This window comes from Dasypus novemcinctus, chromosome 3, assembly GCF_030445035.2.
Source record: "Dasypus novemcinctus isolate mDasNov1 chromosome 3, mDasNov1.1.hap2, whole genome shotgun sequence".
Lineage (NCBI taxonomy): Eukaryota > Metazoa > Chordata > Mammalia > Cingulata > Dasypodidae > Dasypus > Dasypus novemcinctus.
Window position 1 is genome coordinate 84,578,521 of NC_080675.1, and position 25,836 is coordinate 84,604,356.

Here is a 25,836-nt window from a genome sequence, read left to right on the forward strand (position 1 = left end):
TTGATATCCAATGGCAACCCATTTCCCAATAGAATTCATTAACATTGCATTAGCTGTTGAATGTGAAATTTACAGCTGTATGCACCAAATTTGGAAATGAAATCTCTGCCTCCAAACCTACTTCAAAAATTTAGCTTACAAAAGCAATATAGTCCCATCCATCTGCTCCATGGGATCTAAGCCCCCTCTCAATTAGAGGTGGAGTGGGTTGATCACCATTCCAGAATCAGGATTGGGGAATGAACGATGGACTAGGGTAGACTTACTGGTATTCTACTAGATATTGTTATTCTAACAATAGAAGAACTTTCATCACTGATGTGGAGGCAGTGGCTGGCTGCTGGAAATTCTGAGGGGAGGGAAAGGGAAAAATAGATATAGTATGGGGGTATCTTCAGGACTTGGGAAGTGTCCTGAAGAACATTCCAATGAAAGATACAGGCCATTATATATCGTGATAACTTACAAAATTGTGCGGGAGTGTAAACTGTGTCAACTATAATCCACGCTTAGTAGCAATGCTTCAAAATGTGTTCATCAATTTTAACAAATGTACCACACTAATGTTAATGTGGGAAAATATGGGAGGGGTAGGAAGTGGGGCATATGGGAATCCCCTCTATTTTTTATGTTACCTTTATGTAATCTATCTTTTTAAAAAATATATATTAAAAAATAAAAATTAGCTTACAAAATAACTTGCAAAACTACTGTAATGTTATTCTAACATTTACACTGAGCAATAAAACATGACACTATTCCACAAATAACTTTTTATGACGTTTTAAACAGAAATGACAATTCCTGCTCTATTGGAAGGTCTACTTCATTTTATAGTCTTTGTGGAATTTAAAATATACATTCAGTCCCACTTTCCAATACCTGAAAACCCAATCTTGGTTATTTCATTCTTACACTTTCAAATGCAAGTCTATCATCTAACCCCTTCAGTTCCAACAGACTCCTTCCCAAACTTTCAGTCATATTCACATAAAGCACTATGCTTAACATTTATATACAGTATACACATGTGAATTGATTAAAAATTAAAAAAAAAAAAAAAGTCCTGGCCCAAGTAATGCCTACTGTGGGCAATAAATTTATAGAAAAATATACCTCAAAGAACAATGGCAGTAGATAAAAGGTCCTTGTAAAGCTGAAAGAGTAGCACTTATGTATTTTTAAAATAAAAAATATACTTTATGGCTTCAGATGTTAGCTAACCTAAGTTATTGTAGCCTTTTATTGAACTCTATCCAGATTTTTGGTTTTAAATCATTTACTCTGCAAAGCTATTTTACATTAGGGGAGTTTTAACACAGAGTATCTCAGAATAGCTCATAGAGAGGTTCCTGAGTGTCCGAAAACTGCTTATAGGACCTCTCTAATGTGGAGGGGAAAGGTACTTTTATCGGTTTTGTCAGAATCTTAAACATTGTTCAATCCAAACAAGTTGCATAATTTAGTTTATATAACGTCACATTTTGTGGCATGAACTCATTTATTTCAAAACATTTTGTTAAGAGTGGCATGCTTTTTTGGTTATTTCTGACAGTCTTTTAAAAGGGGAGGGGGGATAGACTAACATATAAACTATCACCCAGCACACTATCTTGCATACAGTAGGTGGTGGAATGTTTGGGAATTGGGAAAGATAGTCAAAATCAGAACTTGAAAAGTGGGTCTTTTCAAAGCAACTTAAATTTTCTTAAACTACAGGTAATATTCAAATAATCCATAATTAAATGTGTTCTTAGGCTTTGTATTATATTACAATTTGAGGCTTAAAAACTAGCTAAATAACTCACTGTAAAAGTAACAATGAAGCATTGTATAAATTGTAAAAGTGACAATCACCTTATAAAATTACGTTTGTAGAAATAATCTTGTTCTGATTATTTGCTTGAATGGCTAACTGCTAGGGTCACCAAGAAAACTTACCTATAATACTTTTCTTAGCATTGAGCGCAAGTTTCAATTAGCTTCCATGTAATTAAGAGAAAAAATAAATGCATAAATAGAAGCCAAAGTGAATTCTCAGGTTAGTAATTAAATGAAGGCTTTTTACTTATCCTAAACAAAAAATGGCTTATTCATAATATGGAAACAAAATATTACAAAATATAAAATTATAATCTAGTTTCTGATGGATATTTTAAAGAATCATTACCTTAACAAACACTAAAACAGTAAAATGACCTAGTAAGAGAAAGGTATAAAAGGCCTCCAGATTAAGTTCCCACAACAAAAACCTTTTTAAAAACAATGAAATTAAACTAACCCAGAATCCTTAAGAGTAGATACAATCAATATGGGCTTCCTCAATATTGAGAGCAATATAAAACAAACTTGAAATACATGGCATGTAGAAACTGACATATTTAAGAAAGATAGAGATATTTATAAAGAGTTGTAACAGGTTTTTAAAAATTTCAGTGTCACTAAGAATGCACAGGCTGTAACAATGAACTTAAAAAGAACAATCATAATTCCAACCATTTGATATAGAAACAGACAAAATAACCTATAGGCTTCTCGAAAACATCTTCACTACAGATTAGTCTAAAAATCAAATTAATAGAACATCCTTCAAATGAAAACACATTTACCAATGTATTTATGCTTCTTAAAACATGTACTAAATTATTTATATCATTTTATCCCCATGACCCTGCCTACACATAAAATAAGTGAAATGAGGAATTAAAAAGCTGTTTTAGTTAATGAAAGTGGATAAACCAAGTACTTTGCCTTGCCTGTCAACTGTCCCCCTAAATTATGGGTTTGTGTGTATCAGCTATGATTAATATGCCAGAGGCAAGTAATTAAAACTACAAACAATCAAATAGCTTTCTTTTTCTTTTTGGTTTCTATTGGCTTAATGCTTTTTAAGGTTTATAAAAACTAAGAAACAAAGTATCCAATTCATCAATATGTATGGAATAGAAGCTGTTTAAGTCTCAGGTTTATATTACTTAAATTCTTTTTTGATATTGATCCCTTTTTTTACTTTGCATAATCTAACAATCCAACAGAATTGATTACAAGAACTTCCTTGTTTAATGTTCTGAAATACTTCAAATTAAGTGAACTTTTAATTTGCTAGTTCTGTAAGTATAACTTGGAAAAGATATGAGGTAACAAAATGTTTACACTAAGATTAGGTTGTTTTAATTTTCCTTGGGTATTAAGGTATATATCACCTATACAAAAAATCACTACTGTTGTTTTTTTAAAAATATCAATATCGTAAGGATGTTTCTTGGGGAAGAGTATGAGAATAAGATGGCAGCTGCTTTGTGTGTCAAGAAAAATGTGGTTAAAACAAAGTATTTTATCTCCCAAATTTTCCAGATTCATGATGATTTATTTTGGCCATTTTGGTAGAAAACTGTGACTTCATCTCATTTGTATTTGATAATAGAGACATTATGTTTTCCCAATTTTTAATTTTGTAAGACTATAAATATGGGGACATGAATAATTAGAATGGGACTACATATCTTCAAATTGTTATTATAGGATTTCTTGTTACTTGTAGGTATTCTTTGGCTTCAGTAGCATTAATAAAGTTAAAAAATAAAGGAAATGTAAATATTTTATTAAAGAGTTTAGAAAGGAAATACAAATTATTAAAGAGTTTGTAGAAGGATATACACAAACAGTACTTATCTCTGTGTGGTGAGACTGGAGTGGATTTTTCATTGTTTTTGTTTTTATTTTATTTCTACATTGCTTACATAACAATAGATATCTTTCAAGAGTAAAAAAAAATAACTAATGCTATGGTGCCAAGTTACCTCTCATACAACCACCTTGATAATAAATAAATGCCAAATAGCCAAACCTACCTTATGACAATCTACTGCGATCACTCAGATACCTAAACAATTGGGGATCAGGCATAACTGTGGTTTAATACCACACATGGGATACAGAAAAAAAAAAAAAGCCAAGGCTTTAAAAGAAGACACACTTTCTTAGGTATTTTCAAATACACTTTATATCCACCTCCAAAGTGTTTTTAGGCCTATGGAATACCCATAGTTTTCAGAAACTTGTGCAATTCTGCTTTTTATATAATAATACTCCCCATTAGGCATAACCTAACTGCAGTGTGGGTCTGTTTTAATATAAATCAGTAATTTTCAAACATTTTTAACAACCAACTTTGCCATTCTAGAAAAGCACACATAAGCATATATCTGAGTATATACACCTCTGATTTATAAGAGGAATTATCCAATTAGCTTTTCTATATAATGCTTTAAGATAAAGAAAATAAAAAATAATTAGAAAATTGCATAAAAAGAGAAAAACCACTGTGGTATCTTTCAGCTAACAATTTGCAAAAACAGTAAAACAGTTTTTTCTTATATATACCATACTATTATACTTCAAGAAAGTCTGTACAGTCATTCTTCAGTATTTATATTGAAATTTATGAAGAATGTATATTAAGACAATGAAAAAAAATCACCAATTTTGATTAGTATACTTTAACAAATATTTTTTTTAGCTTAAACGGCCAAAGCATTCCTTTATGTTCATATAAATTTTATTGGGCCAAGAAGCTGACAGATTTGTTCAAAAGTGATGATAGATTTCTGAAACAAAAAATAAAGGATCAATAGCAGCTTTAAAAGAAACATGTTCATTCAAAGAAACGTTTTAATGTCCCGCGTAGTGAGAAGAACTTTCTTCCTTTTCTAGTCTTAGAGTGTTTCTTATGGCAAAGTCCATATTTTCTTGAAATTCTTTATATGTATTAGTTATTGGAAGAGCTAAACAGTTACTACACTTGTTTCCAATAGGAAAATCCATATGCAGGCACTCAATTGAAGGAATGGGTTTAAATCCAGTAGGTGGAATGGAACTGCAACCAGTTACAAAAATAAGAATATCTTCCATTGTTGTTGCAGATTGATCATCTGAAAGATATACCAAAAGAAAAATAATAAAAATAAATCCATATTATATATTGCTACCACCACAGACTAACAGACTCTTCCCCAACTAAAGTGAGAATGTTGGAAGGCAGAGACTCCAATATTTACCTGTGGCAAAGGAAATCACTAAGTCAAATGAAATCACTAAGTCAAATGTAGCAATAGGCAAATGTAACATTGATAAGTGGTTATTTGATTCTCAAATTAAAAGGACCATTAAAATAATTTAGTCCAACTACTTGTATATTTGTAAGCTTTGTCTGATAAAAAATTATAGTCCAAGACATTCAATAAGTTTCTAAAATTCCATCTTTTGGGGTTATGATTATACTAAAAACAAATTTAAACCACTTCTAGTTCATCAGTATTTGATAAGTAAGTTCAACAAATGCAGAGAGAGAAAACAAATGGTGTAAAAGACTAGCTAAACAAAAGTTCAACTTTTGTTAAAAAGTTAAAAAATTTGATTCTATTACATAGAATTGTCATATCCCTAACCAATGGATAAAGAATAATTCCATTTAACTTAAAATTGAAATGATGAAACAGATGATTAGATCTAAAACTAAAACTGTTTTCTACTGTGGGAATTACTCATATAAAGTTTTCTAGGAAGAATGCCTTTTACCTCAAATTATCTTGTGGAAAACAAACTGCAAAAATAAATCTATTTTGAAATAAATTTTCTTTTAGAAGTTTGCTGTTAGCAGATGAAAGTCTTTTCTTAAAATTCAAATAAATATCCTAAAAAACAAACATTATGATACAAATAAATAAAAAAAAATCCACATACCCTCAATAGCTTTTAAGTAACTGTTCCAAAATCCCAAAGTTTGTACGTTAGATAATGGATGGACGGTAAAAAGATCACTAAGAGTTTTTGCAGAAAGATTCTCAGGTTTATGACAGAGGACACTACAAAATGCTTCTGGAGAAGTCTGAATTTTTTCTAAAACGCCAAGAGTTTTCAGACCCTGCTTGAAACTTAAGAGAAGAAAATTAATAAGCCAACATTCATATACATGTATTTGATATTACAAGTTGGAATTAATATTTCCATTTGACATTTTTCAGAACAGCTAATGTTAAAAAAACAAAAACCAACCGAACTACCATATTTACTTATATGTGAGTAAAATAACTAGATGAACTGTATGTGCTGATACTTTTCCCTAATATTCTAAGAATACAAATAATTTTTCTAAAACATCAACATTTCAAAAGAAAAAAAATGAGTAAAAAACACAAATGCTGGGAAGCCGATGTGCCTCAAGTGATTGGCATCCCATCTACCATATAAGAGGTCCAGAGTTCGATTCCCAGGGCCTCCTGGTGAAGGCAAGTTGACCCTTGCAGGTGTGCTGGCCCACACGGAAAGCTGGTGCAGCAAGATGATGCAACAAAAAGAGACACAGAGGAGAGACAATAGGAGATGCAGCAGACCAAGAAGCTGAGGTGGTGCAAGAGATTGAGTGCCTCTCTCCCACTCCGGAAAGTCCTAGGATTAATTCCCAGAGCTGTTTAAAGAGAAGACAAGCAGACACAGAACACACAGCAAATGGACACAGAGCAGACAGCAAATACAAAACAACCAGGGGAGGGGGTAATGGGATATGGTGGGACAGGGGGGGAAGATATAAATAATCTTAAAAAAACCAAATGCATAATTCACAAAATAAAAACAAATGAATTATTAAAAAATACACATTTTTGCTAGTAAGCAAAGAACAAAGATACAATTTTTGCCTATCAGGCTACCAAAATTAAAAACTAAAGAATATAAAATATTTCTACCCCCGATCCACCTATGCTCTGGATTTTCCATTCAATCCCCTCAGTTACCTTGCTACACATTGATTTATCTCCTTTCTACTAGTTCTTTCTCATGAGCACTATAAAGTGTTTATCTTTCCTAACTTTGAATAAGAAAAGAAAAACCCCAAACTTCACTCAACCCCACTTCTATATCCAGCCAATTTATCAGTTTTCCTCCTAGACAATCTACTTGAAAGACTTACCTACATTCACTAGTTCTATTTCTTTATTTCCTATTCAATTCTTGTCCACTCCTATCCACATCTCAGGAACACCTGTCCTAAATTCATGAATGACCTCTTTATCACAAAATCAAACATTCCTTATTTTTTTAGAATTTTCAGTAACATTCCACTATGCTTACAACCTCCCTTTTGAAATAATATTGGATTTTATGTCACTAGTCTACTGGTCTCCCTTCCTAATTTTCTGGCCAGTCTTTTCATTCTCTCTTACAGATTTCTTCTTTATTTACCTTGCCTTCAATATTGTCTGTCCCTCATGGATCTGTCCAAGGCCATCTTCTCTCTTTCCTCAATTGACAGTTTTGGCAATTTCATCCCCTTCCCATGGCTTCATTTAGCACATGATGTTCATCACTATAAAATCTATTATCTCTAGCCCAGAAATATATCCAACAGACTACTCGACACCATATGGAGGAATTATAAGCATCCAAACTTATTGAACCTACAGTGAAAGTAAATGGATTCATCATACCTCAAATTGCTACAGTGAAAAATCTACAAGTTATCCTAACTCTTCCATCATTCCTAATATTATGAACTTCGTTTTCTAAAATCTCCTTTATCTGCTTATTTCTCCTTATATTCTAGCTATCACCCTAATACAAAGAATCTGCAAAGGGACTGTTATACCAGGAGTACACAAATCCAAGTCCATTTTCCATGCTACAGCCACAGAAATGTGCCAGAAAGAAAACCCAATACTGTCATTCATCCTGTAGTGGGTTGAATGGTGATGCCAAAAAAGATAAGTTCATGAGCCCTTGGCCTCCCAAAAGTTATGTCCAAGGCCTAATCCACGGATTCTATAAACAGGACTTACTTGGAAAAGTCTTTGCAGATATAAGTTATAAAACTCAAGATGAGATCATCCTACCATAATCATCTTGACAGGCCCTAAATCTAATGACAAGTTTCTCAGTCTGCCAGAGCTTCTATCACAAATACCACAAAACAGGTTGGCTTAAACAACAGAAATTCATTGGCTCACAGTACTGAGGCTAGGACAAAGCCCAAAATCAAGATATCTGCAAGACTTGCATTTTTCCTGTAAATTGTTTGTATGTGGTTCTGGCTAATGGCAATTCTTGGGGCTCCTTGGCTTGGATTTCTGCCTTCCGTTACAGGACCTGATATATCCTATCCTTTCTATCTTCTGTGACTTCCTGGTTCTCTTTATAAGGCCCCCAGTACTCCAGATCAAGACCCATTCAGTTGGGCCACACATTAACGAAAATTAGTATCTTCAAGAGGTCCTCTTAACAGTGGGTTCAAATACACAGAAATGTAGATAGGAGCATGTCTATGTTAGGATATGTAATTCAATCTACCACAGAGTCCTTACAAGAGACACACAAAGCTAGAAGAGATAGACAGAAGGTCAAATAAACAGAGAAAGAGATGGGAGTGATGTAACCACATGCCGAAAATGCCCAGAGGGTAATAGATGTGGCTCAGTGGTTGAGTCCCTGTTTCCCATTTATGAGGTCCTGGGTTCAATCCCCAGTACCTCCTAAAAAAAAAAAAAAGAACATAATCTTTGGATCTTTGGGGGAGAGCACCCACCCATGGTTCAGTCCCTGGTGCCTCCTGAAAAAAACAGAAACAAACAACAAACAAAACAAAACACAAAAACTCAACTCAGGGAAGCTGATATGGATCAGTGGTTGAGTGCTGGCTTCTCACATTCAAGGTCCCGGGTTCAATCCCGAGCACCCGGTACTTTAACAACAACAACAATGACAATAACAAGTCCAGAGCTACTACCCAAAGCTGGAAAAAGGAGTGCAGCTCTGCTGACACCTTAATTCAGACTACTGGTCTCCAGAATTGTGAAAGAATAAATTTTTTTTTTAAGGTCACCTAGTTTGTGGTGATTTATGGTAGCCACAGGAAATTAAATGCACATTTTTTTGTTTAAAATATCCCACTATCAGCCCAGATTTAACAATTTCTCATTTTCTGTTGATTATTGCTTTACATATCTTGAGGTCATGTTGTTGGGTGCAAAGAGATTCCAGACCATTAATCTTCCTAATTTTTTTTATAAGACTATTAGAATCTTTTTAAGAATGTCAATCTCATTACATTTTTTTTGGCTTTCAAGTCATTTCTAAATTCAATTTATGATCTTCTGTCTTTTAACTCAAAGTCTAATCCATTTATATTAACATAAATACCAATCTTCTTGGATTACTTTTCTACCTCATTTTGTGATTTCTACTTGTTTCTTCATTGCTTGCTTTTCCCCTTTTTATCTGCCCACTATGAGATTAATTATCCTTTCTTGATTCCTCCCCCTAAATTCCCAAACTGGTTTGGAAGTTATATATTCTGTTCCTATTATTTTAGAGTTCTCCCTTAAAAGATGTATACTTGATTTAACAAAGTCTAAAGCTAATTAATACTTCCCCACTACTATCCCAATACAAGTCCCTTAAAACAATAAATCCATTAATTTCCCTTTCCATCTTACATATTAACATTTCTTTAGTATTTTAGTGACTTTAACTCTCACAAAAATTAGTTGCTCTGTGTGGCAGTTTGAGATTATTTATGAATTCCTAAAAGAGAGATTGTTTGCAAATTGGTCTGTCCCTCTGGGCATGAAACCCTTTTCTATTAGAGTCAGCTGATAGCCCTTTAATTAAATTATGTTAAGATTAGGGTTTGGATTCAAACATGTTATTAGGACGAGTCAGTTCAAGTCCCTACCCCCTTTGAGGGCTATATACTCAAGGAGATACACAGAGAAGATGCAAAGGAAGAGACACATCTCCATAGACAAGGCAAAGGTCAGGGGAAGAAAGATGAGCCATTCACCTGATAGTTTACAGCTGACCTTGTGAGGAGACCAGAGCAACCGAACCAGGAAAGGAGCAAGCCCTGGGAAGAGAGACAAGCCTTATGCCAGCCTACACCTGTAACTTTTACCACAAATAAATACACTTTATAAAAGCCAAAAATTTCTGGTAATTTGCATCAGCACCCCTTTAGCTGACTAATACACTCTATAATTGTTAATTCTTATCTACTCAGGCTTTTCATTTCTTTGCTGACTGCTGCTTCCGTGTGTCTTATTTTTACCTTCTGGGTTCAATTTCCTTCTTCCTTAAGTATATTATTTAAAATCACCTTGTTAAAATGTCTATTTCTTCCTTACTCCTAAATGATAATGTAACTGGTTCCATGAAGTTATTATCTCAGCCATTTGTTTTCAGTGTTGATGTGACTGAAAAATAGGCTGTCAGTGTAAATGATGTTCATTTTTACTGTAATGTCTTTTTTGCTCAGGATGCAGTTTGCTCATAAAGTATGTAGATGTAGATTTCTTTTCATTTATGCTACTATGGTTCATTAAGTCTTATGAACTTTCCATTCATCATTCCCTATAACATCGTCCTATACCCATTTTCTTAATTAAATGTATGTGTGCATGCTCTTATTCTAGCTTTCATAAGTCTCATATTTTCAATCTCTTTCCCTGTTTGGCATTGTTATTTTGAGACACTTGTTTATGAAATATGGAATAAATCAAGTTAGTAAATATTTGATACTCTAAATCTCTCATGCCCTTGAGAACTGTGGGATCTCAACATAGAACAAGGAACAAAGACAAAACATAACTGACAATAAAAAAAAAACAACTTTCATACTGATGATTTGAATGAAAAGTATCAATATAAAATTATGTATTTTATTCTAAAAAACTGAATCGAAACCCAAAACAACAAAAAAACTCATGTTATTTACTAGCTCTAGTTCACTGAAAAGACCTCGAATTAATGACCAACTTGGCTAAAATGAGTATCCCTAGCAACCAGACTGGTTTTGATATATTATTTCCCATTAAAATAAATAAGAAGTGCAGCAGTGCTCCAAAAGGTATTCACCAAATGCAATGAATGTGCCACAATGATGAAAGAAGTTGTTGATGTGGGAGGAGTGGGGGTGGGGGGGGTGGGGAGTGGGGTATATGGGAACCTCTTATATTTTTCAATGTAACATTTTTTGTGATCTATGTATCTTCAAAAAAAAAACAAACAAAAAACAAGGGTTCCTTATGCCAGAATATACAAAAAAATAAGCCTGAACTACCTTGTCATAACAGGTAGCAAGAAAGCTAACAAAAACAACTAAGGATTTTATCAAAAGAACTAAAAAAACCAACACAAGGAGGCTATTAAGCCAAAGATGAGTCAATTTGAATTTCAATTAGGAGAATAACTACAATGGTTTTCAACAGATTAAGTATATTTCAATTTATGAGTTAATGATACTGAAATTAAAAGAAGAATGAGGGAAACGGACTTTGGCCCAGTGGTTAGGGCGTTCCTCTACCACGTGGGAGGTCCGAGGTTCAGGCCCCGGGACTCCTTGACCCGTGTGGAGCTGGCTCATGCGCAGTGCTGCAGGGAGTGCCCTGCTACACAGGGGTGTCCCCCGCGTAGGGGAGCCCCACGTGCAAGGAGTGCGCCCATAGGGAGAGCTGCCCAGCACGAAGGAGGGAGCAGCCTGCCCAGGAATGGCGCCGCCCACACTTCCCGTGCCGCTGACGACAACAGAAGCGGACAGAGAAACAAGATGCAGCAAAAAGACACAGAAAACAGACAACCGGGGGAAGGGAGGGGAATTAAATAAATAAAAATAAATCTTTAAAAAAAAAAAAAGAATGAATCAATCACTTTTGAGATATGCTGTCTGATATCTGCTTGAAAATAATACTGGAGTCAATAACAAGGGTAACTAGGGTAGGATATACATGACCACAATTGACCACAGGTTGATAACTGTTCGATGTGGGTGTTGATTACATGGGTACTTCATTCTGTCTACTTTCACATAGTTTAAATTTTCTACTATTCAGAAAAAAAAAAAAAAAACCCAAAAGATGAATGCAAGAAGATACATTAACTTTCAAGCATCTTTAAACGAGTATTGGAGCAATAACTTTGAAGACCACTGTTATAAGCTAAAGAAAGATAGGAATTCTCAGCACCTATTATATTACCCAGCAGATAAAAATGCTAAAAAAATAGGTAATGGAATGGTGAGTAGAAGTGGAAATAAATAGGTGGCTCACTGTGGTAAGAATTATTAAAATAATTTTTTATTTAGAAAAATAATTATAAACTGAAGTAATGATTGTATTTCCTACTTAAGCATGAAGCATTTTCAATTCTGTATAGCAAGGCCACAAGAGTATCAACCATAATAAATTAATTTTAAGGTGTTTTTATTTTTTCTTCCCCTTCCCCTCCCTCATCCCGCTGTTTTTGCTGTTTGTGTCCATTCACTGTGTGATCTTCTGTATCTATTTCTCTTTTTGTCTGCGCTTCTCATCTTTCTTCTCTAGGATTGACCGGGATTCGATCCTGGAGACCTCCGATGTGGACAGAGGTTCTCTGTCAATTGCACCACCTCAGTTCTTGGTCTCTGCTGAACTACATCTTGACTCTCCCCTTTGTCTCTCTTTTTTTGCATCATCATCTTGCTGTGTGACTCACTTGTGAAGGCACTGGCTCACTGTGTGGGCACTGGCTAGCCACGTGGGCACTCATGCAGGCTCTCGGCTCGCCACGTGGGCACTCGCACGGGCACTTGGCTTACCATGCAGGCACTTGCGCAGGCACCTGGCTCACCATGGGGGCACTCGGCTCACTGCGTGGACACTCAGATACCACGAGCACTGGCTCGCCAGACAGGCACACTTTCTCTTCTTCTTTTTCACCAGGAGGCCCCAGGGATTGAATCCGGGTCCTCCCATATGGTAGGCGGAGGCCCTATCACTTGAGTCACATTTGCTTCTCTTAATATGTTATTTTCAAATAGCATTTAAAATTTTTCCTGAGATAAATATTTTTATGTATTATCAAATATATTCCACGTTATAAGACAATCACTTTAAATATATAATTTGAGGGACTCTTTCACATATATACAACTTACCTTTCAAAGGGTGCTTGGACTCTCTTAATTACATGGTAGAAAAGTATGTCTTTTGCCAACATATATTTATCACTTAATGATGTTATAAGTCTAAGACATCCAATAAGCTCTAGGTAGTTAGAGCATTCATTTATTGCTGAGTTTAAGTCAGCCATATTTGTTGTAGTATTAATCTGTAATGAAAGAGAAAATACATCCACTTTACCCATTTCCAACTGAGTGACAGTTTACATTTCAGGTGATAGTTATTAGTTTATACTCAATTCTTGAGTATACCAGAGTAAAAAGCATACCAAGAAATACTTTTCTAGAAAGTCTGACAATCGAGTTCAACAAATATTTCTGCATCTATAATAGCACTATATATTTTTACCTTCAAGAAACCTAGAATAAAACATATACATGTATTTAATATAGGACACTATTTACATAAAAGGAAATAACAAAGTTATATAACACTAGAGAGTCAAGAGATTGCATGGAAGAGGAAGAATATTAGTTGTAATTTATGGACACAAGAATTTTATCAGAAGCATATTACCACAGGGAACAGCATAAACAAAGAGATCATGGATCATTTTCTTTACCATATACTTTCATGTATGTTCGCTCATGGACAAAGGTACAAAGGGAGAAATATAAAAATAGGAGGCAGGCAATAGTCCTTTTGAATGTGAAATTTATTTGCTATACCTTCTTTCCAAAACATACTTCTCCCAGAGATTTACGTTTCCCTCATTCATTTCAAATCTCTGCTGAAATCTCAGATTTCCCCCTACTACTCTGTTCAAAATACCACCTTCACATTGTCACAGACCAATAGTTGGGTTATACTGTCTCATCCCCTCAAATACTCTACTCTGAGTTTTAGCACATAGCTGAACTTTCCATGCAGCTATAAGTGCCCATATGACTAAGACATGTCCAATGGGATGTTAATGAAAATGATGTGTCAAACTTTCTAGCCCTCACTTCTAGTTTCTCCCATAAGAGCCACCTTCAACCACTGTGGATGAAGACATTACCCTAACTGATTGCAAAACAAGAGGAAGAAATTTCTAGGACACCTGTACTTTAAAAACAGGGGCCATTTCTGTAAAAGGTCACATAATATTTTATACTTTGCAGGTCATATGGCCTCTGTCACAACTACTCAACTCTGCCACTGTAATGTGAAAACAGTCACAGACACAACAAATGGGCTGTGTTCCAATAAAACTTAATTTACAAAAAGAAGCAGTGGGCTAGAACTGGACTACAGGCCATAATTTGCCAACTCCTTCTCTAAAATCTAGTGCTATTTTAGAGAAATAAACATCTTTTTTGAGCCACTGTATTTTGGGTCTCTATGTTATAGACATTTAACTTAATCCCTAACGTATATGCAGTCCAACCATTAATATCTATCTCCTTTTTCTCATTACCTTTTTTAAACATTTTACTACCTGATAGTATATTGTATCTTCTGTGTGCCCTCTCAAATTTAAATTATAAGAAGGCAGGGACTTATTTTTCATTCACTACTCGATCTTCAGTGATGAAAAAAAAAATAGTACAGGGTACAAATATATTATTTGCTGACTAAATGAACAAGAATTGGAAAGAAATACAGAGTAGATAAAACTAGAGGGAGAGCTGGAGGCCTAGAAGGCTCTGATGAAGAGCCTGAACTTTGTTCAAAAGGCAATGAGAAACCATTCAAGATTCCTGAGGAACAAAGTAATACTTTTGGAAGAATTACCCTCAATAGGGTACTAAAATAATTGTCCAAGCATAGCTATAGTGAGAGTTTTATATAGGTAGGCACCCTAGAATAGGAAGGAAAGGTTGAAGATAAGCCATTATTAGAGACAGATAACTTGATATGTAACTGGAAAATAGAGTATGGCAGAATGAAAATAATTCCTTTTTCAGGATGGATTGGAAACAAATCTCTTAAAAAAGAAAATCAGGAACTAAAGCAACATCTGAGGGAAAAAAACAGCTGTTTTAAACATGTTGAACTCAAGGTGCTAATAAAACTAAGATCTAATTTGGATATAAAAGTCATCCAGACAAGGTTTTCCAAGGAACAGTATAGAATGAGGAACTGATAATACAACACTGGAAAATAACTACATTTCAGGGCTAGGAAGAAACAATCAAGAATACAGTTGGGAAATAGATGTGGCTCAACCAATTGGGCTCCCATCTACCATGTAGGAGGTCCAGAGCTTGATGCTCAGGGCCTCCTGGTTAGGGCAAAGTGGCCCACATGGTGACCTGGCCAACATGGGAATGCTGCCCCATGCAGGAGTGCCACCCTGCATAGGAATGCCGCCCAGCACAGGAAAGCTGCCACATGCAGGAGTGCTGGCACAGCAAGATGACGAAACAAGAGACACAGAGGAGACATAGTAAGAAAACAGCAGAATGGGGATTTGAGGTGGTGCAAGAGAGTAATCGCCTCTCTCCCATGCTGGAAGGTCCCAGGATCAGTTCCCAGAGCTTCCTAATGAGAATACAAGCAGACACAGAAGAACACACAGCAAATGGACACAGAGAGGAGATAACAGGGAATGGGGGTGGGGGAGATAAAATAAATCTTGAAAAAAAAAAAAAAGAATGCAGTAGTTGTCAAAAGTAGGAGGGAATACAATATTAAAGAAACCAGTGAAGTGGAATTCTAAGAAAATGGTGAACATAGATGTCAGAGAAGATGAGGAATTATAAATCTGCAAATACACAGAGATTTAGAATCCTGAATATGAAATAAAATCTAGCTAAAGTGAAAGTGTGATGGTAGAAACAAAACCTGAGTAAAGAAATTAAGAAACGTATACAAAATAGGAAGTTGAGTTTAGGCCAATAAAATGAAACTGTTATAACACATTATAACAACTCACAATTATATAGTGCTTACTTTGTGCCAAGCACTAGTCTTAATACTTCACATGTATTAAGTCATTCCATCTTCAAAACAACCCTATGGAAAAAGTACCGTTATCAAGCATTTTCATTTTACAGATGATGAAACTGAGGCACAAAGAGAAAAAGTACTTCCTCCAGGTCATACATGATATACAAGTAAATGGAAAGGCTTAGATTAAAATGAAAACACCTTGGCTTCAGAATCTGGGTGAAATGGTTGTAAATTGATTACACCTGGTGAAGATAATTAGAGAATGATGCATTCAAAATTAAAACACAGGAGATTTCCTCAGAATGGATGAAAGACTGTCCTTTGAAATTGGGGGAATGAGGTAGAGCATGCTCTAATAGGAGAAAAGTTAAGGGAGGAAAAGTTAAATAGGCAGTACAGTTTAATGGCTAAAAGCATAGGAATAGAAGTCAGACTTTGGATTGACTGCCAACTCCAGTAACTACTGTAAGTTGTGTGACCTGAGGCATGTTAGTTAATCTTGTTAATCCTCAGTTCCTGAATCAGCAACATGTAGGTAAAATACTTATCTCATAGATTAAATACTTATCTCGTAGATTATTATAATTATATAAGCATTTGTACATGTATATAGAGAGGGGCCTGTTCTAAGTGCTTAATAAAGGCTAACTACTGATAGGTGGGAACACTGGGTTCCCACATTTATTTCCATATGGAAGAAATTCCCCTTATTTTCTTTCTCCACCCATCTCTCATTCCTCCCTTTAGGAGGAAAAATATCTGGTTGGTGAGCCAAGTCTTTCCTCTCTTCAAATCCACCTACCTACAGAAAACGGTGCTTTAATCTGCTGTCTATAGCTTGCGACAGGAAATCTGCCTCATCATCTCTTGCATGGTGGATAAATTCACCTAGTTCTGGAGACTGTTAGCAAGTCTTTTTGACCACAGACCTAAGTCACATTGTCCAACTCGCTTTATCAACATTAAACCTGGCATTCTGATCACTAGCTGTTTAACTTTTATGTCTATTTTTTAACTGATTCTGAATTCTGCTGGTAAACAGAAATATATTTACACCCCTGAAAACTTCACAGAGTATTATTATTCTATTGAAGACCAGTCATTTATTTTCAAATATACCTAGAATGTAGTCTACATTTTAATAAACAGGTACATTTCTTACCCTGATTATAATTTGTGCCACATCAAAGTCTGAAACATCGTCTAAAATTGGTTGGGTATTCTCTGGTCCATAAACAAGGCAGTTAAACAAGGTTTTAGAAAAGAAACCAGGTGAAGGACCACCATGAACCAAAGAAATGGCAAGCATTTTGCCAGCTTCATAGTAAAGATTCTCTTTCAGAGCTGTAAATACAGATGAAAATACATCGAAAACACTTCTTTTATTATAATCAGAGGATTATCATTTTTAATGAATACATATAATAAATGATTAAAATTTAAAGAAAAAAGTCTAAGCATTAGATAATGTAAGGTAACTTAATTTTAAGAAACTATTATTATATGTAAAATATAGATTTCTCCAAAAATATACGAAATGTATATATATATTTTTCTGAGTTTAAAACAATATCCTATTGCAGGAATATGGAGAAAACCTTGAAAAAAAAATCACCTATAATCCTACCACCATTAAAACCAATATAATCACTTTGGTATATTCGTGCCTATGTGTGTGTGTGTTTATATACATATATACACATATAAAAGTTGTCTGACTTCTGCTGTGTTCCATTTAATATAAACTTTTTTTAAAAATTATTCAAATTTACTCAACTCTACAATTAATGAATTCATTAGACTAACTTACAAATGTGCTACAAAATTTAAACCATTCTTCTATTACTGGCTATCCTTATTGAGTAACATTTTCAACTCTATGAGACGATATCTATTTACCTATTCTTGTTTAGATTTAAGTAGGTGATTAGCAAAGATCTCTGAAGTATTATTAAGTCAAAGGATATAACATGTTTAAGGTTACTGAGTCATATTGCTAAGTTATCTCCCAAAAAGGCACAAATTTACTGCCTACAGTTGTACACTAACAACCTTACACCCTTGGCTTTAAGTATTTTGAAATCATCGTTTAAAACTTTCTTAGCTACTCTGACAGCTGAAAAAGATAACACTTAAGATTTCCCTTTTATTCATAAGAAATTTATTAATGTAATATTAACAATTCCTGATGTTTTAATAAAATCTCTGCTATAATAACCTTATTGCTACAAATTGGTAATCACATTTTATAGAAGAAACTGAGATCCAGAAAAGTTGTGCTAATCTAAATATAACACTACTGTGAATATAAAGCTACTGAGGTAGATTGTGTACAAACTTTAATTCAGGTCTTGAGACTTAAATTTAATAATTCTTCACCAGTAGTAAAGACAGAGAGGTATCATTTATGTAACTGTGTGAAAAGAAAACTCTTAAAGTATGCTGAAAAATCTGTCACAGGTAGACAAGAAAACTACCTGTTTGGTGAAGAAATATGCCAATTATAATAACAAGAGTCCAAATAATTATCCATCCCATTTGGCCACTCTATTCAATTTAAATTAGAGTAAATAAAAAGTACTTTAAATAGTTATATTTAATATGTAATCATTGCATATTACTACAGAGAAATTATACTCAAATAAAAATATTTTACCCCAAAATAAATTTATTAAACATCATCCCCCCCCATTTTCTGTGATTTTTATCAGTCATTTATTAACACAGTGGACATACACATACACACACACACACACGCCCCATAGGTAATCAATATCAATTCTAACCAGATACCAATTTCTTTCTTTACACATGCTATATTCATTATATACAATAATACATAAAATAATTACCTTGAGCATTAAGAGACAAGTTCTTTGACAAGGACCCTTCAAACAACGATGAGCTTTCAAGATGCTGCATTAAAAGACTAAGGAATTCTTGCTTTGATCCAGGATGCTCTCGTCCAAAAGAATCATTTTCATTAACATATGCTACTTCAATTGAGTATGCAGGATTAAAATTTTGATTTCTGAATCCATCTAAGGCACTATTCCAGATATTGGCTTTGTTGATATATAATCTTTTAGTTTTTTTTTTAATTTGGAATCCTAACTCTATTAATATAGTTGAAATATCTCTTCTAAATTTGCTGCCTTGCCTATAAAACATGAATTTAAACATAGAGGTAAATACTTTAAGGTACTTTATGTGAAACAACAGATACATAGCCAATAAAAAAGAAGAGGAAAAAGATTAGAAGGATAGTCTCACCCAACTCCCACCCCAAAACAAAATAATGCCTGCCACTGGAACTAAAAAGAGTTATTGGATAACCTTAGTTTAAAATTATTGATTCCCTCATCCCAATCTTCTACCAAGTTAGAATTATCTAGTATCATAAACCATTTATAAGAATTTTGATACATGATTATCTCTAATCAGGTCAACTCGGTGGATTCAGGTGAGTCAGCAGCTCAAACTCTCACCTTGCTGGCCAATCTTACCTCATCTAACATAAGTTTAACTGCATCTTATTTTGTGTTCGTTCATTACATCCTTCAAAAATAGAGCAAATGTAATCTCTGCTTAAGTGAGAGAACTTTGGTTTTAAGAAATTAAACAGTATATTTCTAATCACAAAATTAACAGTAGAGCTAAGATTATAAACAGAATTCACAACTTATTAAGTAATACTTTTTACTGTAGATTAGAAATTTTCAAAGTGTGGTCCCCAGACCAGCAGCAGCAGTAGTCACCTGGACACTTGTTAGAAATGCAAATTTTCTTTAGCCCCAGTAAAGATCTATAGAATCAGAATTTCTGGGCATGAGGCTCAGCAATGTGTTTTAACAAGACTTCCAGATGATTGTATGGACTAGCTTAATTACTCCCTGCCTTGGTCTCTTTATCTGTAATTAAAATTAATTGTACAAAAATAATGCTGTTTTGGGAAATGCCCATAGATCATCTTTCTACATCAAGTATAAATTTGTCCCACCCCAAGATAGATAATCCCCAGTCAGGCTGTGCCTTTCCTTTCTTCACGTAATTCCCTATTCATAAGCCCAGGTTGAAGGAAAATAAAAGCCCTTAGGAAGAAAGATAATCGTTCAGATATATACCTTCTTCTAGCAGGTTGATTCCTTGCTCCTGCCCAGACCAGTGGGAATTCCAGTGGGATTCTAGAATACAGTGGCATGTCAAAACATAAGCAAGGGGTCAAGCTTCCCTAGTGTAAAACCCCTGGAAATCTAAATATTAAAATCATTTTCAAATAATATGAACATTTTTTGATACTAAAATATAGCTACATATATATAACAAATTTTCAATTCTAAGTTAACACAGGTGGTATTTAAAATAGCAATTCTTCACTTTTTGAACAGTACTTATATTCCACCTGTCTGCAAATCTAGTTACCAAACATTTTCACAAAAATTCTCTTTTCCTTTTTCTAAGTTTTTTAACTTGATACTATTTTTAACAAGAAAGTACTTAATCATGCTTCAGGTACTAATGTTACTTTTGTCCTTTTCTTCCGTATTGGATAAAGCGAGGCTTGCAAAACTCTTTTGCAAAGCTACATATACTTAAAAATGGTAATTTCTGCTGAATGACCTGACAGAGTAGAAAGACATAATTAAAGTCTCATTTCAATGTTTACCTATAAATGACCTCAAAAGTTACATATTTTGGTGTCTTTATGGAGGTAGTGAGGAATTAATGTGTTGATACTTTTTAGGCCCTAAACTTTGTAAAGGAAAGATAGAAGTGACATTTAGACCTCTGACACTGAAAGTCAATATAATAAGTAAACAAATGATTTACAACATCAAGAAATAAATGATTTCTTAAATGATTCCTTCCATTTAACAAAGTGACATGGTATGCTTAATGTTTTAATTTTTTGTTTTACTCTATAAGCAAATAACATTTTAAGTGCATTTTCCAGATTAGTATTTTTCAAACTGCCTTGAAAATAATTTGTAATAGAAAATCTATTTTACATCATGACTTAATATACAATAAAACAACTAAAATAAACCTCACATACACTCTTCTTATGTGTAATGTTTTGCATTCTATTCTATTCCATCTCATTTCCTTTTTGTAATGCTGCTTGAACTGATTTCATGATCACATGTTGGGTCCTACAGTTTGAAAAACTGCTATTTGACTACTATATGATCAACTACTAGTCTAAGTACATATAGCCATTTCCTGTCATAATATTCTCCAAACAGATTTTTATATTTGTTATACACACCTCATTAGATCTTTACTCTGGGCTCCAGGTGACTGTCTGAGTAATTTAGGTGATGACTCTTCTAACAAACAATCAGTAATTCCAACATTATTTGAAGTAGGCAAAGTGTGTTTTTTGGCTTTTTTGAAATCCCCTGCAGATTTAAACCCCAATATTAGCATGATAGTAATATAAGTAGAAATTTTTAAATAATATGCATCTTTATTCAAAATTACAAAATATTACCTGAATTGTAGATGATACCTCTACATTCCAAACACTCCCAATTTTGTTCCCATGATTGTAGTGAGGAACAGGCTAAATGTGTTCCACTAGAACCACAACATTGACAGCGCTTTATTTCCCATTTGCTAAGGAATTAAGGAAAAGCAGTATACAGTTGGTATTAAATTAGTCTAATTCCAACCACAAGTAGTACCATGATAAACCCCACTCTCTACCATATAAAACCAACCTTTTACCAAAGGAGGGAAAATAGATGATTTGCTTTGATACTACATTACTTTTTCCTAAAGTATTTTCCCATTCCATTTATTATATGTTATCTCCTGTAAATATCCCCCAACTTAAAAACCTAAACTTACATTAATCTACAAGTGTATGAACAGGCACAAAGAATATAAATATCAGGAAGAATATTAAGAGGGAGAAAACAATTTTCCTGTGTATTTGGAGATAACTAAGCACAGAGGGAGATGGCTGTGTCAGGGTGTGTGATATGGAAGAAGTGTTCATTAAATACATTATCTTAGCTAAAATAGTATCTTTCCCATCCAAAGTGAGGAATATTCCTGAATAGGCTTGTTCAGACACCTCAGGTATTGTTCAATTCAACAAAACCCAGACTTCCTACCTGGCTCATACTCAGATTCTCTCATCTGTTTTCCCTTCTCCATGTTTCTCCACTATACTGGGTGTGTCAGTCCATATTCACCTTCTCTGAATGGGTATGAGTGTTGATTGTTGTGTAGGGCCACTCTCTTTATAGGAATAGATGTAGATTTCTGAGTGTGTGGATGGATGCACTTTATTCAGCAGGTTTGGGCATATCACCTCTCTGTGCAGGTATAGGTATATAAGTGTGGATTCTGTGTGTCTCCCCCACTTCTCTAGCTAGTTCTACCCACTGATGATGAGAAGGCAGATGACAGTGCACACAAGTGCTTATTATGTTCCGGGTCCAGTTCTCACTCTTTACACGAATAGTTTAATAATTTTTTTTTTATTTTTCAAGGTCAAAACTACTCTTAACTCCATTTTGAAGTAGAGGAAACCAAGGTAAATAACTTGCTGACTCAAGTTCATACTGCTAGTCTCTGAATGAGGCTTCCAATGCAGTTTACCTGGATTCAGACCCATGCTTTTAACTACTACACCATGCTGCCTCTCACCAAAATTACATTCCTATCATTAGAATGAGAGGAAAGAAGATTATATAGAAAGTTTTCAGATAGAAGAGGCCCATGCGCCAGGAGAAAAAGCAAGAAGGGACAGCAATCCCAAGTAGCTGCCAAAAAGAAAGGGAAGTTTTTGTAGTTACTAGTCAGGTGACCACTGGTATATTCTTAAAAATATATAGGTTAAGAACTGCCTAAAATGAACTTAGAAAATATTGATATGAATGAGTATATTGCTTCTGTGAACTCTAAAGTGCTTCAGTATTTACAAAACACACTTACACATCTCATATGTGCTTCAGCACAACATTTGAGGTAGATATTATTACAAACATATTTGTAAATAAAGTGTTCTAGTAGCCACATTTAAGAAGGTAAAAAATTTAATTTTAATGTTTTATTTATGCCAGTATTTCCAAAATATTATCGTTTTGTTCAACATTAAATTCTTTTTTCATATTAAGTCTTTGGTGTATATTTTACACTTACAGCATCTCTTAACTTTGAATACTAACATTCCAAGTATTCACTAGCTACTCATGACTAGTGGCTATTACACAGACGGTGCAGTTCTAGAAGACAGAACCTCAAGTAAAGACACTAGAGAAATAGGTTATAACTATACTGATTACAATAATTTCTCAAAAGAGAGACGAAAAATACTTCTTTTTAAAACAGATGTTAATATACATTTATTAAGTATTCTTCGTTTCTCTCAAGTTAAAACCTCAAAAATCTTCTCACCACTAGAAAATTCTACTTTATTAGCAGAAGGTTTAAAGAAAGAACTACCAAGAGAAACCACATTTCCAGAAATACCTATCAGGTGCATTATATTCTCGTCCTTCTTTACAACGACATCGTCGGACATCACAACGCTCATGATGATGCAAAAGTTCTTGATAAGCATTTTCCTCTAGTTCCCAAGATGCATCTCTGTAATTGAAGCAAAATACTAAAATATATTCTGACCTCAACTGTTACATGAATGTAAAAATACAAACATTTCACATATTTACAAACAAGGACAAAAACTTCTTTTTAAAGGATCAATCATTTCTCTCAAGATATAACTCCATTAGTGTCATTTTATCCTGGAGTTAATCACTCTCACAGTGAATTTTCAAATACTAAATAAAAAATTAGGCATAAATATTCTAAAACTTATATTTTTTCTAATATTTAATCCCATTTTAAAATATAAAGTTTAGTATCATTTCTTGCTTCCTCTTATTAGAGAATTAAGAAAATTCTTTTCATACATTTTAAACCATATCTTGGCTCTTAGACAATTTATTTATACTACTCTTGTTTGAGCTTATTTCTTGTTTTGTTTTTTTTTTAAGGAGGAACCAGGGATTGAACCTGAGACATCGTACATGGGAGGCAGGCGTTCAACCACTGAGATACATCTGCTCCCCTATATATACCCCTATATATACATCTGCTCCTCTATATATACCTTTAATCATTATGTAAAATCAATAAACTAAAATTTTACACAAGTAAAGTATTTACTAAGAGACTATAACTCAACTAATAAGCCACAAGTCACAGTCTAATCTCAAAGAATTGGCAATCTGGTGAAGGGCGAAGTGGAACCACTGCATTTTACCATTTGAAATGCTTATCTGTCCATGATCACTTAATCAGACATATTTGATTCGCTTACTATTAAATCCTACAATTAAAATGGCTTTTTTGTCAAATGCTAAATGTTACTCACTTTTCAGGAATATGAATTCCCATTCTCAACATCTCTTTCTGAAATATATCACTATTATTGCAGACTGTGCATCTGAAGAAAAACATTCCTGCATTTATTGCTTGGATCTACAATGGAAAACAGAAAATTCGTTGTTAATCAGTTTAAGTGGCATACTCACACAGCACATGGGAGAGAAGTAACAAGTTACTGAACTCTCTGAATCTAAAGAGCTCTTTGGGTAACTGCATCTCAGACAAATACTGAGATCTTAATAAACATAATATGATACAAGGAAATATCTAGTAAAGAGGGGTGGCATAGAACACACAGAAGATAACAAAAAGACTAAAACAATGACAGAAATCCAAACTAAACAAGAGTAACAATTTCTGGATACACAGAGGTAAAAGTTTTCACCAATTTGATATTAATTTCAGTCTCTCCTTACAAAATCCCAATATAAAAACATTTCTGATAGTGACAAATAAGTAATGAATTTCAGAGATAAAACAAAATTCTTCAGGTATTGTTATACCTATCTAGACTGAGTAGACCTCCATTTACTATTTCAGTTAAGACTATGGGACCAGAGTGGTAAACCACTGAAGCTCCTTTAGAGAAAGTGACTCAAAAGAATAAGCCCTGTTTTGGTGTGCTTTAATCAAGTAACAATCATAACTAATATTTATACCATAGAGAGGTATCCATGTGACTGTGATTTTATATTTATTCATGTAAAGTAGATCTACTTTTTTGTTATTTCCACTTTTAAATGACAATTTAAAAATTAGTATTTCCAGAGTGTTCACAAAAAGCCCTATTATGATATTAGGTCAAGATTGAGATCCTTTGTTGCATTATTAATACATAAGTTAGGCATATTTACTAGTCTTGAAAAATATCATACTGTATAAAATGAAGAAGACTATATATTTTGACAATTATATTTATTCAAATAAAAACCCTTCAGATAAATTACTTTAAAATTTTTCATATAAAATTGTGAACTTCTTCCTCCACAGATAAGGATAACATTTCATGATGTTGTTTATTGTCTGTACTTTCTGGAACTTTTCATAAACACTATTTTGTGAGAATAAACTAAATTTCTTATATTTACTCAACAAAATTAGCTCAATCCTGTCATTTTCAATGGAATGATTCTAAATATAAAAGTTCAAGATACAGAACAGAATGTAATCAATCAAGGTTTATACTTGATTACTTTTAGTAGTTTTAAGACTTTGTTGAAACAGAAGATTTACAGCATCACTTACCTTTTAAAACCCATTTGTGGGCAATCTGTAATCAGTAATAACATTTCATTTTTCCAAACAACAAAAGCCAAGCTTTTAAAAGTAGTATTAAATTTAAGTAAATATTTTGTTATCTGGTACTCTATTCACTTTCACACATATAAACCATTTATTTGATGTTATTAATAACTGGGATATTTTCAATATTTTCAAGTATTTACTGAATCAATGAAATATTAAATGTTTAATGCATATGTGTTTTACTACATCCTATTTATCTGAAAACAAGTCAATAGGTTTAACATGCATGGTAATGTTCAAAGAACTAATATTTTTAATTCATTAG

At 33.7% G+C, this 25,836-nt stretch overlaps 1 protein-coding gene across 3 annotated transcripts in view; it reads right to left on the bottom strand.

Annotated features, from left to right (window-relative positions):
* Positions 1-2,850: 2,850 nt before the first annotated feature.
* The window catches only part of G2E3 (G2/M-phase specific E3 ubiquitin protein ligase), a 55,479-nt gene continuing 32,493 nt past the window's right edge, over positions 2,851-25,836 (bottom strand). For all 3 annotated transcript variants that reach the window (XM_004478182.5, XM_004478180.5, XM_004478181.5), the window contains 10 exons: positions 24,253-24,359; positions 23,346-23,462; positions 21,355-21,479; positions 21,130-21,262; positions 19,985-20,044; positions 18,713-19,020; positions 17,023-17,204; positions 12,959-13,131; positions 5,743-5,933; positions 2,851-4,931 (listed from right to left, as the gene is read on the bottom strand). In XM_004478182.5, the coding sequence (XP_004478239.1) occupies positions 4,672-4,931; positions 5,743-5,933; positions 12,959-13,131; positions 17,023-17,204; positions 18,713-19,020; positions 19,985-20,044; positions 21,130-21,262; positions 21,355-21,479; positions 23,346-23,462; positions 24,253-24,359 (1,656 nt within the window). In that variant the 3' untranslated portion in view covers positions 2,851-4,671. The remainder of the gene's footprint in view (positions 4,932-5,742; positions 5,934-12,958; positions 13,132-17,022; positions 17,205-18,712; positions 19,021-19,984; positions 20,045-21,129; positions 21,263-21,354; positions 21,480-23,345; positions 23,463-24,252; positions 24,360-25,836) is intronic.